Raw genomic sequence first — 16068 nt, forward strand, 5'->3', positions numbered from 1 at the left:
AGAGCTTTTTAGGCTACACTGGAAACTGCTTCAGCCAGCTCCAGAGCTGAGCTAGCAGTAAAGCCCATCTCCAGCGCTGGGTGAGAGGCACTGTGATACATCCTGGGAGCCACATTGCCTCTGGTGAGCCACCACCTTCTCTCTGCTGTGCAGGCATCCCATCTCTGCTGTCTTCCTGTCTCTAACACAGGTCCTGTCCCCAGCATGGGCCCTGTCCCCAGCATGGGCCCTGCCCCAAGCCTGGTCCCCAAATTAGCTGACTCTGGGTCTGAATAATTTGCCATTTCCTCCAGCAGAGTTTTTTCCTCTGACAAGCTCCCATTTGATTTACTGTATGGACCGGACACCCCTCCCTTTGCAAGTATGGCACATCAGCCATCCAGGATATGCTGGAACTTTTTGGTAAAATCAGACATCTCATGTTTCACATCCTCCTTTTTGGATAATGAGGGAAGCATAAATGAGTATTGGCAATGTTGCATTGATCATTTTAGTTTCTCATTCTTTTGACTTTAAGAATTCTCATTTCTTTTTTCTAAATTAGTCATTACTCCATCAACCAAATAAAAATACAGCACATATCAACTTAGTGTCACTTTCTCTTATCCCACAGTTCAAGAGACACTACCACCATCTTGTCAAATAAATTTACTTCGAGGAAATTATAAATTTGCTTGATAAAGAGAAGTATGCAGGCAGAATGGACCTATACTCTCATAAAGCATTAGATTTAGTCACTTAGAACATTTGAATTTAAAAACTAAGGATTACATGACAATGAAACATACCTGAAATAGCTTAAGAACTGAATAACTAGTAGATCTTGAAACCTTGTTGGCAATTGGGATTCATTATCAAAACATTGTGAAAATGCTTCCATTGTGAATATTAGGCATCAGTATTGCACTCACTGATGAAAACTTGTGAAAAGTGAAGAAAAGTAATTAAATCTAGACTTTCTTTAGCCTTTTTTTGAGACGCTGCAAGAGATCACTTTGTTTAGCTTATCAAAAGGAAACAAACAAAAAAAAGAATGCTGAGAAGTGACTTAATTAGAATAAGGAAGTATGTTTTTGGGCAAAACATATCTTTAATCTACCTGGGAAGGTGATAATATAAAGCAATGGCTTGGAGGTACACTTAGATACCTTCAGATTAAAAGGTACACATATGTTTTCTGTTATTATTTTGACACCAAAGATAGTTAATGATTGGAACAAAATACCTAAAGAAATGGTGAATTTTTCATCTTTTCATTCTTTTATATCAACACTGCATATTAAACATGAGATGGGTATTATGGTATCTGATCTAGGTACCTTCACAGGGAAGAAACAGTGATCCCTTATGACTGAATTGTGCAGGTCTATAGCAGTTGAACAACATTTAAGCTTTTTGGTTTCAACCTCTTTGAAAGAAAATCAAAACCCACTGTCATGCCATAAATAACAGGGTTAAACAGCAAGGCTAATTGTAAATAAATGTATTTCTCCATTAGACTATCAGGTTTATAATAAAACATACATGAAGGCATTAAAATGCAAAGCAAAAAGACTACTATTGTTTGGGTTTTTTTAGTAAATACTCGTGTAATGTTCTATTTCTATCTTAAAAAATTAAAAGTAAAGTATTTGCGTATTTCTATTGGTGCTAAAAAAATTACATTGAAATGATATAGTAGTCTTAAATACAGGAAACATTTTAAATATTAAATATGCAAAATATAAAATAAAATACATTTATTGTTATACCATCCTATTTTTCCTTAAATAGTTGCATTTGTTTCTTGAAAACCTTATACAAGATTTGATTTAGAGATACTCCTTTTAAAACATAACTGAGTACTTTTCATTCCTTAGACATTCTATTACATATTTATTTAACTAATTAATTTAGCCATGAAAAAGTATGCCTATTCAAGGCTGGAGGCAGACAAACAGTTGTAAACAAAATAACTCCACACACACACCTACTTCCTGTAATCCATTTGAAATTGCTGGTGATACTTAAACAAACATAGCATTTTGTTCTGCTTCCCTCAATAGAAGTCATGATTAGAAAACAGAGTTCCATAATTTATTGCTTTGGCTCCTCTTATGATATCAGCACAGGCCAAGGCTGAAGGAAAAGGATTTAAGATAATTTACAATATGAACATTTTTGCATGGCATTAGTGCGCTAAGCTGTTTTTTGGTGCAGTAACTGTGACCTGACATTTCCAGAGCCCTGCACCCAAGGAGTAAATGAACAGTGAGCAAGTCACACCCAATGGTCAGAGAAGATGTACCCCTGCTGAAGAGGTCAAAGAAGGGGTACCCACCTGATAAATAATGCTGTTAAACTCTTAACAACAGATGAGGAGAAAGCTGAGGTACTCAACCAATTTTTGTCTCAGTTGTCAATGGCAACTGCTCTTCCCACACTTCTCAAGTGGATGGACAGCAGGATGGGGACTGGAGGAGCAAAGGCCTTCCCATTGCAAGTATAGATCAGGTTCATGACCACCTGAAGAACCCAAGCATACACATCTCTCTGGGACCTGATGTGATGCATCCCAGAGCGCTGAGGGAATTGGCTGATGTAATTGCCAAGCCACTATCCATCATACTTGAAAAGTCGTGGCATCCAGATGAAGTCCCAGCTGACTGGAAAAGGGGAAATATTGTACCCATCTTTTAGAAAGGTACAAAGGAGGACCCAGGAACTACTGACCTATCAGCCTCACCTCTGTTCCTGGAAGATCACGTAATAGTTCCTCCTAGAAACTGTGCTAAGGCACATGGAGAACAGGGAATTGATTCAAAACAGTCATCACAGCTTCACTAAGGGCAAATCCTGCCTGACCAACCTAGTAGCCTTCTGTGATGGAGTGACTACATCAATGAACAAGGGAAGGGTTACAGATGCCCTTTATCTCGACTTCTGTAAAGCCTTTGACATGGACTGTCACAACATCCTTCTTGCTAAATTGGAGAGAGATGGATTTGGTGGGTGGACTATTTGGTGGAAAAGGAATTGGTTGGACAGTCGCATCCAGAGTGTAGTCATCAATGGCTCAGAGTCCTAATGGACATCAGTGACAGGTGGTGTCCCTCGGGGATCTGTATGGAGATCAGCATTATTTAATATCTTCACTAATGACGCAGATGAAGGGATTGAGTGCATGTTTGCAGATGACACCAAGCCAAGCAGTGCAGTTGACACACCTGAAGGATGGGATGTCATCCGGAGTGACCTGGACAAGCTCAAGAAGTGGGCCCATGGGAATCTCATAGCATTTAACAAGACCTGGGGCAAGGCAACCCCCAATATCAATACAGGGGATGAAGAGCAAGAGCAGCCCTGCCAAGAAGGACTTGGGGGTGCTGGTGGATGAGAGGCTGGACATGAGCTGACAATACGGGCTTGCAGCCCAGGAAGCTAACCATAATTACGGGTTGTATCAAAAGAAGAATGGCCAGCAGGTCAACAGAGGTGATTCTGCCTCTCTGCTTCCCTCTGGTGAGACCCTATCTGGAGTATTGTGTCCAGCCCTGGAGTACCCAGCACAGGAAAGACATGGACCTGTTGGAGCAAGTCCATACGAGGACCAACAAGATGATTAGAGGGATTCATCACGTTTCCTGTGAGAAAAGGCTGAGAGAACTGAGTTTGATCAGCCTGGAAAAGAGGAGGCTTTAGGGTGGCCTAATTTCGGCCTTCCAGTACCTGAAGGGAGCCTACAAGAGAGAGGCTATTTACAAGAGTGTGTAGTGACAGGATGAGACGGAATGGTTACAGAGTAAGTGAGAGTGGGTTCAGATTAGATATCATGAATAAATTCTTTACTGTGAGGATGGTGAGGCACTGGAACAGGTTAGCCAGAAAAGTTGTGGGTGCCAATCCTTGGATATGTTCAAGGCCAGGTTGGATGGGGCTCTGAACAACCTGGTTTGGCAAATGTTGTCCCTGCCCATGTCAGGGATGTTGGAACTGGATGGTCTTTAAGCTTCCTTCCAACCCAAGCCGTTCTTTGATTCCATGATTTTATAGTATCCTGCAAACCTCCCATTAGTCTGCTTTCAGCAGGAATATTAACCAATGTCCTGTCAAAGATTAGAGAGGTGATTTAAGCCTTTCTCATCCACTGCTTATTTAAAGAGACCATTCTAAGTTGACTAGATCCAGCTCCCACCAACCTCCCAGTCCCCATACAACAGCCACAGAAACAGTTTTTAGTAGAAGGATGGAAAATATCTGGCTGGTGTACTTGTACAGTGAGAGCCCAGTCCTGCAATGCTTTTGCAAACAGCTCCACCAATGCAGATGGAAATTGAAACATCAAACCCTAAATCAATGTAAGCATGTGCCATTGGAGAACAGCAGCTCTCAAAGCAAGCTCGTGTACAAGCAACTATTCTTTCCAAGCAAAGTTAGAGAAGTAAAACTACAGAAAAGAAGTAAAAGTTTGAAACAGAAGTTACCTCTTCAGGCAAACAACACTAAGACCTGTGTACAATCAGTGCTAATTGATCTTCTTTGGAAATACTCTGTCAGATCAGTCAGACTGTATGGAACTGATCAAAATCAACTGAGAAATTAATTCCCTCATCAGTCTTTTTTCTTTTCTTTTTTCTTGGTTTTTTTTTTTTTTTAGTTGTTTGGGCCTGCATTTTACTCACAGTAAATTTCAAGAGTTTGGCTGTTGAAATAATGGATGCAGTATGATAATTCCGGTTTTAATGCATTTTATCTTAAAAAAAACACATTTCAGTTCATGGCAAATACAGACCTATTTCAATAAATTAACCCTATGACTTAAATCCCCAGAAGGCCTTTTCCCCACTGCTCTTAGGAAGCAGCATTTCTGTCATTCTAGACATCCATCCTAAATTCATCAACAGAAAGCATTTCAGGGAAAAGAAAAAAAAAATCAGAGCCACCTTGTAAAGTCCCAAGAAAATAAACAAGAAGTAGAAGAAGTAAATACAAGTGCTATCACTCTGTTATTCACGCGACCTCTCGTGGGTGTTATTTTTGTAGGTACGGGAAGGAGGCAATCGAAGAAGTTGGAACTCCTTGATCCTTGCGAGTCCCTTCCAACTCAGGATGCTGTGGGGATGGAGGGGAGGGGGGACACTGGGGGTGCTTCTGCGGATAGATATTTGTTTCCCAAAGCCTGTGATATTATTTGGGTAAACTACTATGTCGGCACATACATGGGTGTGCACACAGGCACAGGCACGCGGCGATGCTGCCCACCCCACCGACCCACCGCCCGCACCCGGCGGTGCCCGCAGCGGGCAGGGCTCAGAGCCGCGGGCGGGCGGGGTCTCTCGGTGGCGCGGGGCGGGGCGGGGCGGGGCGGGGCGGGGCGGTACAAACGGGCCGGCGCCAGGCACCGGGCTCCGGCTGCGGCGCTGCCGGGCGGACGCGGCGGCAGCGGGAGCTCCGTCGGTCCTCGGCTCGCTCCGCCGCTCGCCGCTGCCGGGCGCGCTTCCTCCGGCTCCGCCGGCACCTGCGGGCGCCCATGGAACAGCGGGGCGAGCGCTGCCCCACGGCCCCGCGCCCCGGCGGTGAGTGACGAGCTGGGGAGGGATCGGCGCGCCGGGTGCTGCCCTGCGCAGAGCGGAAAGTTTTCGGGGTGGAAGAGGGTGCCGGGGCGATCGTGGATCGCCGGGGGTGCACAGGCGCTGTCACGGGGCGCTGCCGCCCGCCCGGCACCTGCTGGCGGCAGGTGGGAGCCCCGCGGCCGCGGGAGGCGAGCGCCGCACGGCGCCGCTGCGGGGCTGGGGAGCGCGGCCGCCCGGCCGTGCGGTGCCAGTGAACCGCACCGGGAGGGACCCGCGGCGCTGCCCCGCGCCCTCTGTACTCGCCGAGACAGGGTCTGGGAGGCAGCGCTGTCTGGGAGGCAGCTGGAGGGGAAAGGAGAGAAAGGAGGGGAGAAAAAGCAAGGCGGCCGGAATTACCTCTGGCATTACCTGGCCAGGTGTGGCCCCTGGGGCGCTTTTTCATCATCTTTCGCCTGTGGCTAAATGACAGGCACACGTAAGGGCACAGTGGCAGGGCTGTCGAAGCGGGGTGCCAGCGTGCGGGGCTCCTACCTGACAGGAGAACACTTGCAAAAGCTCCGCTGAGCATCTTTGAACCGTTCCCACGCTGTATGCTGGAGCCGGCTGGATGCAGCGTGCTGAACTGGAACCTGGCGAGCTGCTTGGGGCTGCAGGGAGACCGGTCTTTGGGGATTGGTCCGGAGGGTACAACCTTAACTCCTGCTCATTTCTGTCTTGAAGGACTGGCTTCCTAGAATAGTACAGGGAAGGCTTGCTTCCTGCAGTTCTCAGTGTGCTTTCCAGGGATAAATGTGTGCGTGCAGGTCAAATCTTTTGGGGGCAAAAGGATGTGGAAGGGAGCCGTGGCAGACCCCGGCTGGAAGAGTTCTGATTTGGTCTCGTCTTTCAGCCAGACGGTGAAAAGATCAGGAAAGGGCACACAGCTAAGTACAGGCAATTCAATCACCTCACTTGACTGGGAATTAAAGTATATGATTCTCCTTCCTCTATGTTAGTGCAGTAGGTTGAGGGCTTTCCCTGTTTCAAGACTGTTCCTCTTTGGATACTGGGGCAGACAAAAATATCGGAGAAGTTCTAGAAATCCCCGTGCTTGAATGGCATGGAGATGGAATGTCTGCAGGGAGCATCTTTCTGGCGTGAGAGATCCACTCATTGCCCATTCCCACTGAGAGCCTCTGCAGTATGTATGGCAAGTGAACATGAGTAGAACAGGTTCAGTTTGGTGAGTGCCTGTGTACTGTCTGGCTATCAAACTTATTTTGTAAATATAAATGTAATTGTTACATTTATATTTACAAAATGTAATGTAATGTAATGTAATTTACATCTGCTAGCATTTCTTGTACTCTCGAGCAAGTGCATTTCCCACATTGCTCAGAAATGAGAACCTTTCAGTAAGAGCACAGTCACTGACATCAACTTCAGCTATGTCTTGCACATCCACCCTTTCAATACCCCCTGTTTTGGTTTTTCCCCTATTCGGAAAATGCTGAGATTTTTGATAGTGCGTACCCAAACCAATGCCTCTGGTAGGTCAGCAGCAAGACTATGCACCTGAAGCAAAGCTAGCTACTGCAGTGGAGAGACACTAATTTGACAGAGCAAATTCCAATCCCACGACTGCCAAGTTCCCATCTATGTCCCTCCCCTTGTCAGGGTACTACCTGTGTTATTCTGAACTAGCTATATGCTTACACAGACATTACAGAAAAACAGAATGGGTATAATATATACATATTCATAGAACTCTTCTGCTTTTCATTAGAGGAAACCAAGAATGTTTTTATTAGCCTGACTAGCCTGGAATCTCTCTCTTCCTTCTAGAAATGCCACCCATAGCTTATAAGCTATCAGAGTTGAAAAATATGTTAAAACTGACGAATTTCCATTAAAAGTTTGATAATAAGAAAAAGAAAACTGTAATATGCTAAGGCAGTCCAAGATGGGAGATCCTGCTGGGTCATCTCACTTGTCACTCCAGAGCATGAGGGTTCTCTCCAGGTCACTGTGTAGTGCTTCGCTTAGTAAATTGATTGGTTTAGCTAAGTCTAATACAGTGATGACCTCACTAGTATGTACTGTGCTCCAGTATTATTCTGAAGGCAGGAGAGTGGAAGACACAGAAATCTACTTGGAATATGAACTAAAAGATTATTTGGAGGTTTGGGGTTTTTTTTATTTGTTTTGTTTTTGTTGTTTTAAATATCTTATTAGTATTTGATACAGAGCCCACAGCTACAGAGAGTGGTGAGAAATTGCTTGGCAGGGGAAATGAGAATGGAATTGCTTAGTCTGCTGTGTTCCCTATTTTAATACATCCAGTTAAGGTGAGCCTTTGTACAGAAAGGGAGCCAGACAGGACAGAGCCATCCTTTCACACAGGTTGTTTTCTTGAGGATAGCTGTGATGAATTAGGAAGCAACTCTATTAACTGTGCAATAGATTTCTGCTTCCTAATTAGAATGTGACCCATTTTGCTTGGAAAGTGGGGTGGCGAGTAGTTTCTGGATTTTGAATTGAGCATTTGGGTTTATGGGGGGACAGAGAAGGCAGTGGTAGAGTGTACCCACTTTATGAAAAAAAATGAATCTTGACAGTTGTTAAAAAAATTACTAGAAGTTGGTAAGGGGATTCCATATTAGCATTCAGTACAAAAAATTCTGTGCATCCTGAGCTTTTCAAGTTTATTTTTATTCTACTGTAATGTCCCATTTTATTTTTTACCTGCATGAGGTTCTCTGAAATCTAGGGTATTCTCTCTTCCAAAAATTTTTATGATCTCTTGGCATGAAAGACTGAAATGGTCCCTTCTGACCTCAAGAAAAAGAGTGAATGTTATATATAACCACAGTCTGTTATAAATTTGCTACCTTATTGCTCACACTGGAGCTGAACTCCTTCTTTAGAAGTCATGAACTGCTGGCCTAGCTAATTTGCATAAACTGTATTTATCACAGCAGGTGCAGAAATACAGCAGATTTCAGCCAAAAATACTTCCTACCAAGTCAACCTTTCTCAGCTCGTGAAGTTCCTCTGACCAGAAATACACTTTAAAAGTCTCGAAGTTTTGAAGTCTTAGAGCTCATAGACAATATATCATCCTAATAGAACTGAAATTATGATTAGATTTCCTAACATGCTGACTATAAAAGTTAAAGCCATGGTTTAATCTCTACTGGCTGTGCAGAAGTTTTAATATAATTTGGGAAATGTACCTAGACAGTATCATCTAGGCACTGTAAGACAGGTTCATATACTCAATTATTTTATGTCCCCTCTTAATGCCCAAATGACTTTTTTTTATATATCATGAGGTGATCAATAGTTTATGCCCCTAGAGATCTACGGTTTCAGTAGTATGTAGTTCTATTTAATTTATTATACTTGTCTCTGTAGCACACACTAATGTAGGCAATTACTTGTAGTTAATTACAGGAAACTAGAATTCAAGTATTTCATTGACATGCTTTTTAAAATTTGTGTTAAATGTGATTAAAAAACACATATGGGGAGGTAGTAGAGAAAGTGTTTCTTCGTGAAGAGGGTATTGTGAGGCAGATTAATATTTAAAAATAGCAAAATGCAGAATATATATCTGGGAAAAAACACGTTTCATAAATTAAGTTAAATTTAAAAAAGAAAGCCTTTCCTGCTCTTGATTGAGTTTTAAGTGATAGCTGTACTGGGGAGTTTTATGTTAACAGGATACAAAGTGGCACTTGATGAGCTCATATAAACAACTAAGGAATATATCCTGTGGTGGACACAGTCTATTCTTAGTGGAAAGGAATTTATACTGTTCATATCAATGAGTTATTGAAGAATTTCAAGTACACTGCAATTGATCTAGTTCAAGTTTTTTAAATACATCACCGAATACAAATGTTCAGATCACTGACTGTTCATCAGTTTAGAAAGTTTTTTGTAGAGCTGGTTAGCACAGTTAAGGGAATTTTGCTTTTCCGATAAGAGAAGCCAGCATAGCAGATGTGTGGGTTGTACTGCACAGCTACTTTTAACCACCAATGTTAGTCTTATATTTTGCAGTACTGAGTGCTGAAATATGTGCAAGGGAAAATACAGTCCACAAACTGTCCTGAGGTTCTATCACATCTGCAAAACTAAATATACTTTATATGAACAGAATGTCTTAGATTTTCAACTCTAATCTCCCTCTACAGACAAACTTTAGTAACTGAACTATGGGTTTCATTCAGGCCAGAATCTGTTTTTTTGAGATGCCTGGGTAGACATCTTTCCAGTGAAAGGCTTCAGTTCTGCAAGGAGAGAAAGTGAGGACATTTGAAACTTAGCCTGTTCATCCACAGTCCCGAGAGAATCATAAAAACACAACTTCTCTTTGACGAAGGTGGAGTCACCTGCATGCTTATGGAAAGGATGTAATCCTCCCTCTCCTATTACTGTCCTGGTAACTGTGTCCCATTAGTTCCAGTAAACCTCTGTGTGTTGCTGTGCCCTTTTTTTGGGAATTATCTGCCAGCAGACTCTACCTGATGCTTACTGACTGCCCTGTAACACTCTTTATGTTCCCTTCTACCCACTTGGACAGCTAACTTGAAGGTTCTTATGAAAGTTCAGAGCTAAATCTAATCCCATTCCATTCCCAGCAAAAATGAAGTTATCAGTCCAGCAAAAACTACCTTATTTTTTTTAAATGGATATTAAACTAAAAAGTATACATAATCTAAGTAGTTTAGGCAACGTCATTGAGTGAGGATAAATATACTGAGGCATTGAAATACCTTGATAGTATGGTAAGAAATAGTCAAAAGTCATAACATGTGTTTCAAAGAGCACTGTAATATGCTTAAAAGTCAATTAAATATGGCAGCTGTGGCCCTCATACTGCATTTACTGAGAAAAGCTTCCATTTATTTCCAAGTTACTATTAATACTGAAGAGATTTGAATCATAAAAACTGATTTGATTGGCAAAGTCCGCATGAAATCTTGTTGAATAAACAGGATAGCACATTTTGCTAATTAATTGGGGAAAGCTGAAGAAAAGATTAAGCAAAAGCAATCAGACTTTTCAAAAAGTCTTGGTATAATTGTCAAAGCACCATTTAACATAAACTGTGTTTCTTTTACAACTTGCTCATTTACTTGTAGCAAAGGCAATAGTAATGACTGCCAGTGAAATTTTTTGTACTAATCTGGAATACAAAGTCATGAAGTCATATATGCTCTGCGTGATTTGTGGATGCAGTGAAGAGAATTCTTAAAGCAGAAAGGTAATTTGGCAGAGTGGCTGCTATAAACTCCTTAGTGCATGCTTATTATTGCTGAAAGAGTTTTTCAGACCCACAAATTATAAAGCTATACGTTTGCATCCTTTTATATAAACTGCTGTAATTCTAGACACCAAGCTACAGATCTACATAAAACCTTAAAGAGGACATAAGAGGTGAAAGCTGAATGACAACCAATTTATATGCTGCTTTATTCCTGGAGACCACTTTGCCCACACAACATATGTTTTGTGCTGAATTTAGAGGCACGCTCGTGTCCATTGTGTTGCATTAGTCTACCACAACAAAATAATTGATCCAGATATCAAGCCTGTACAGTTTGGGAGAAACAAAACAGAATGGAAAGAAAAGGCAGACAAAGCTTTATTGCTTGCAGACAAAACAACAATAGCATATAGGTACTTTAAATGGCATAATTACTAATATGGTTCATTGTGACTGCATAAAGTAAATGATACAGATACTGGAACAGTGTTCTGCAGTGGAATATGTGCACCTAAGCAAATAGCTGGGGAGGAACAGTGAAATTCTGTATGCCTGAAACAGAAGATATTCCCCTGTTATTCTGAGGTTTCATGCTGCAAAAGAAAACAGTTGCTTTTGTTTATTTAGAAAAAGCTCTCCACTGAAAAAGTGTTTGAGTTAAGAATGGGAAGACACTGAGCCGGGGCTCCACTGAGGCTCAAAAAGCTGTCTGAGATGAGGCCCCAGGTACCACACCCGTAATATCCCATGAGTCTGATTTCAAAGAGCTATGCTGGCCAAAACAAGAGACGGGCTACAGCTAAGAGACACCTTGCTGTGTCTTTTCTCCAAAAGTTCCTGTGCTGTACTCAGCCACAGGAAGGCTTGAATAAAAAAGTAGGCAACTGAGTAGTATGCAAACTAGGAATTATAAATTAAGACTCCTAATGAATTGATACATATAGTTCATTATAAAAAAAAAAAAAAAAAACAAAACCAAACCACCAAACCAAAAACCCCACCCAACCCCCCAAAAAAACCCCACCAAGAACAACAAAAACAAACAAACAAACAAAACCCACTAACCCAGAAATGTGTCTTCACTAATATCTGAGGCCAGCAGCTAAAAATTAATCTCTCCAGATACAGTCTATCACAGAACTTGCAATAGCACATTTCAGTCTGACTTTTAAAAAATAAGAGTTCCCTCCATTAGGCTTTAATGTAACTCCTTTCAAGACAGTTCAACCTGTTCCTCCCTGGAATCCTATTATGCTTTTCCAATAAGGTGTTAAGACAACAACTCAGGCCTGCTATTTATGGAGCTGGTGACTTAAAATATACTCTGAAGTAAGTGGCTATTCCTTTAATCTGTGACCTTAAAATTCAGCAAGAGTTGATGTTTTGTTGTTCTTATGTACTGAGCTGCCCATCAGTCACTGATCCAATCTGGCTGGTGCTGTGTTGTTTGCTCCCATTGCTGCTGAATATGGTCGCAGCATAGCTCAGTGGGGACATCCACCATGAATTTACCTGTATCGAATTTCCTGTCCCCCAGTGTCTCCCCCCACCGACATCCACAGTGTGAGGCTATCAAGACTGTTTCTAGTTAAAACTCAAGTAGATTAAGCTGAGAAAGATTAACGGAAATGGTGAGGACGGGGAAAGAGAGCAGAAGACTAACAACGGCAGCCAAATGACTTACAGCCAGAGAAAGCAGTGGCCAAGAATGGAAAAACAACAAATTTCTCTGCAAAGTTGCCTCACATGAGACATCACAGAGCAGCACAGGGCATGACCTGCCTGAGAGAGGGCATGCCCACGAGCTCAAAGCCTGTAGGCATAGAGGGAGGCATTCTTTTGACTTCCCATCTCTCATGACACTTTACTTCCCTCTCTTCTCAGCTTTGATTTCTGTTTCCTAACAATATTGCTGGCTTGTAGCCCTTTAAAAATGAAAAAAGGGAAAGCACAGAAGCGATAATCAGTAGCAAACATCAGGAAGCAGACCTGCTCCATTCAGGATGGAGTCATGACCTCTGTAAATGCAAAGCTATCAAACAGAACTTTAGATCCCTTAGAAACACATCATTAGTCCTTGTTGCACTGGGACTTAGCTTATTGTGGAAAAGTCATTAGTTTCTTTTCAGATTCTCTGGAGAATTTCCAAAACCTAACCCTTGCATTTCCTCAGGTTGTTCATATGTAATTTCATATTTCAGCCCTTGTTAGCAGGTACAGTACATGCTGTTCCAAGCTTAAATTCATAATTACAGTAACCTACTAAGGCAAAGCAGTCAAGTGCTCAGCCATCGTGGCTTTTACTTCTAAATGGAGTTAGACCATACCAAAGTCATACACCAGCCCTTCACTGAGGGTATAAAGTTTTTGAAAGGCATCTTAATTCAGGGAGCTTGTGTACACAGCCTGCTCACAATGTGACAATCTAACAGCTAAACTGCGTGTGAGGCTATTACAATTTCACTTCAAACACTGCATTAAAAACACCCTGACCTTTAAATGGTGTTCAGGGGTGGTATTTAGTAGTCTTTTGACAAAGTCTAAAGTTAGTTCTTTACATCACAAAAGCTTGCTGGTTAACTCTCAAAATGACCTACAGAAGTACCCGTTGTGTATTTTCTTTCCTGAGGATCAGGACTGGAACCACAACTCTTTTAGTGTTATGTTGATTCAGTCATACTATAGTCTATGGTTTCATTATCTTGCATACCACCTATTTTATCCTTAGAAACCCTAAGCACAAAGCAAAAGTTAACTTCACTTAAAAATGACACAGAAGATCAACTTTTCCTTGGTCTTCTATTCACCCAGAGCTCTTCCTAACTTCTTCCCAGGAGAATGCTGCTTTGTCATGGTTGGGCAGCTCTACCTATGTAGCATAAACCTTTTTCCCAGGAGGCTTGACTTCTAAGATTGCTGTCACATGGTTCTTTGGGATGCTGTAATACCCAGATATCCTACATATCCCCCCTTTTTAAGAATGCTCTTTTTGTCCAGTTCACAACTTTTCCTTTTATATGCTCTGTTTCTAAGATAAACCTCTTCTTGTAGGTTAAAATAATAACATTCTGGATGAATCTTGAGTGCAAGAGAAAGATTCATAATGTTTATATCTCCTGATGACTGGAAATCATTTTCTCATGGCATTGTTATGCCTGTTTTTTAAAACATTTATTTACACCAAAATATCTATGAGGCTAGAGTTGGGAAAACTAAAGTTTGTTCAGTTGTGAAAAGCAGAAGATATTTGCAGTGTGACTTTAGTAGTGATATGTCTGAATATAAAATAATCTGTTTTTTCTTTTCCCTCTTTCAGCGAAGTTTCTGCTTGAGAAATACACATTCACTCAGCAAAACAAAAACAACTTTTAAAGGTTGTTCTCGGTGGAAATCACTCTATGCCCAATTACCTGCTTGAGTGAAACCAGACTAAGAACTTCTGTCATGGCAGCTTTTCTGCTGGGAGCTGTGTTGCTTATTGTTCAGCCTCAGATAGTGCCTTCCAGACCAGCTATAAATTCAAATGCTGAGACTTCTTCTCAGTCTGTTCAGAGAGAGCTTTTAAAGAAAACATCTCAGAAAAATGACTTGAAGGAAAACATTCATTCTAATGGATCATGTCAGCAGCTGCCACAGACTATTATTATTGGAGTGAGAAAAGGTGGAACAAGAGCTTTGTTAGAGATGTTGAGTCTCCATCCAGATATTGCAGCAGCAGAAAGTGAAGTTCACTTCTTTGACTGGGAAGATCACTACAGAAATGGATTGCAGTGGTATATTAATCAAATCCCCATCAGATCACCGTGGAAAAAACTCCAGCATATTTCACATCACCTAAAGTGCCTGAAAGAGTTTATAACATGAACCAGTCAATGAGACTACTCCTTATTTTAAGAGACCCAAGTGAAAGAGTACTATCAGATTACACCCAAGTGTTCTACAATCACATGCAGAAGCACAAGCCGTATCCATCCATCGAACAATTCCTGATTAAAGATGGTGAACTCAATGTGGACTACAAGGCAATAAACAGAAGCTTGTACTACATTCACATGCAGAACTGGCTGAAGTATTTTCCTCTTGATCATATCCACATTGTAGATGGGGATAAATTGATCAAAGATCCCTTCCCAGAAATAGAAAAGGTAGAGAGATTTTTGAAGTTATCACCACAGATAAATGCTTCAAACTTTTATTTCAATAAAACTAAAGGCTTCTACTGCCTAAGGGACAGTGGTAGAGAGCGCTGTTTACATGAGTCAAAAGGACGAGCACACCCACAAGTAGATACCCGGTTACTGGAGAAACTGCATGAATATTTCCATGAACCCAACAAGAAATTTTTTGAGCTTGTGGGCAGGACATTTGACTGGCACTCATTTGTGGTGAGTTAGTGGTAAGCTTCAGAACCTATGTTCCAGTGTACAGTTAGAAAAATTGAAAAGGGCATTTAAAGTATAATTTATTTGTAAAATCCATAAATACTTCTGTACAGTATTAGATTCACAATTGCCATATATATCTAGTTATATTTTTCTACTTGTTAAATTTGAAAACATTTTGTATTGTTTTTCATGGTTGTTAACATTGTGTATGATGTGTCTGTATGAAGAAACTAAATTATTTCATTGCAGAAGATGCTCTCTTGAGAATGTGTTGTCTTTTTAATAAATAAGAAATTCATTTCAACAGAGCCTTGCTGAATTATTTGAATACTTTGGCTTTCCTGGACTATTCAGGATGTTTTTTTCCTCTTAATTGCTAATGAATATGCTAAACTTTACATTTCCATTTTTCTTGCTTTAACGTGTGGTTTAATAATTTATTTTTTGTTTGAAAATATTGTTGTAGTTAACAAATTGTTCCATCCTGCTTTATAAAATTATTTCCTGATAAATTAGTGGTTCTTACGCGTGTTGGGACATGCACACCCAAATGACAATGGAAGTGTCTGTGTAATATGACATGTTAACTGCTATACTTACCTTACCTTCGTATTTACTCTTCTAAGTGCTCCTCAAATTCTTTGGCAGTACAGTGCAGGTTTCGTGGCACATTTTTAAAGGTTCTGTAGGGACTAGCTCATAAAATCCAATTAGCTGTAGAAATATGGTCAAGCTGAAAACTTCTTACAGTCTCTGAATGTATATATACTTCATAAAGAAGTAGGGTTGAGAGAATTTAAGCAATATAGAGACTTTTTCAAGGCTGCTTAAGACTGTTCCTACATTTTATAGCACATTTATGCTTTGCCATCAG

General features: G+C 41.1%; 1 protein-coding gene across 1 annotated transcript; it reads left to right on the forward strand.

Moving 5' to 3' along the window:
* The first annotated feature begins 5496 nt into the window (after window positions 1-5496).
* HS3ST1 (heparan sulfate-glucosamine 3-sulfotransferase 1) lies at window positions 5497-15445 on the forward strand. The gene is given in 3 exon segments (XM_017824576.1): window positions 5497-5555; window positions 14126-14593; window positions 14596-15445. Coding segments are annotated over 2 exon segments (948 nt in total). The 5' UTR covers window positions 5497-5555; window positions 14126-14253; the 3' UTR covers window positions 15204-15445.
* Window positions 15446-16068: the final 623 nt, after the last annotated feature.

Source organism: Lepidothrix coronata, unplaced genomic scaffold (genome assembly GCF_001604755.1).
Source record: "Lepidothrix coronata isolate B3197 unplaced genomic scaffold, Lepidothrix_coronata-1.0 Scaffold111, whole genome shotgun sequence".
Classification (NCBI taxonomy): Eukaryota; Metazoa; Chordata; class Aves; order Passeriformes; family Pipridae; genus Lepidothrix; species Lepidothrix coronata.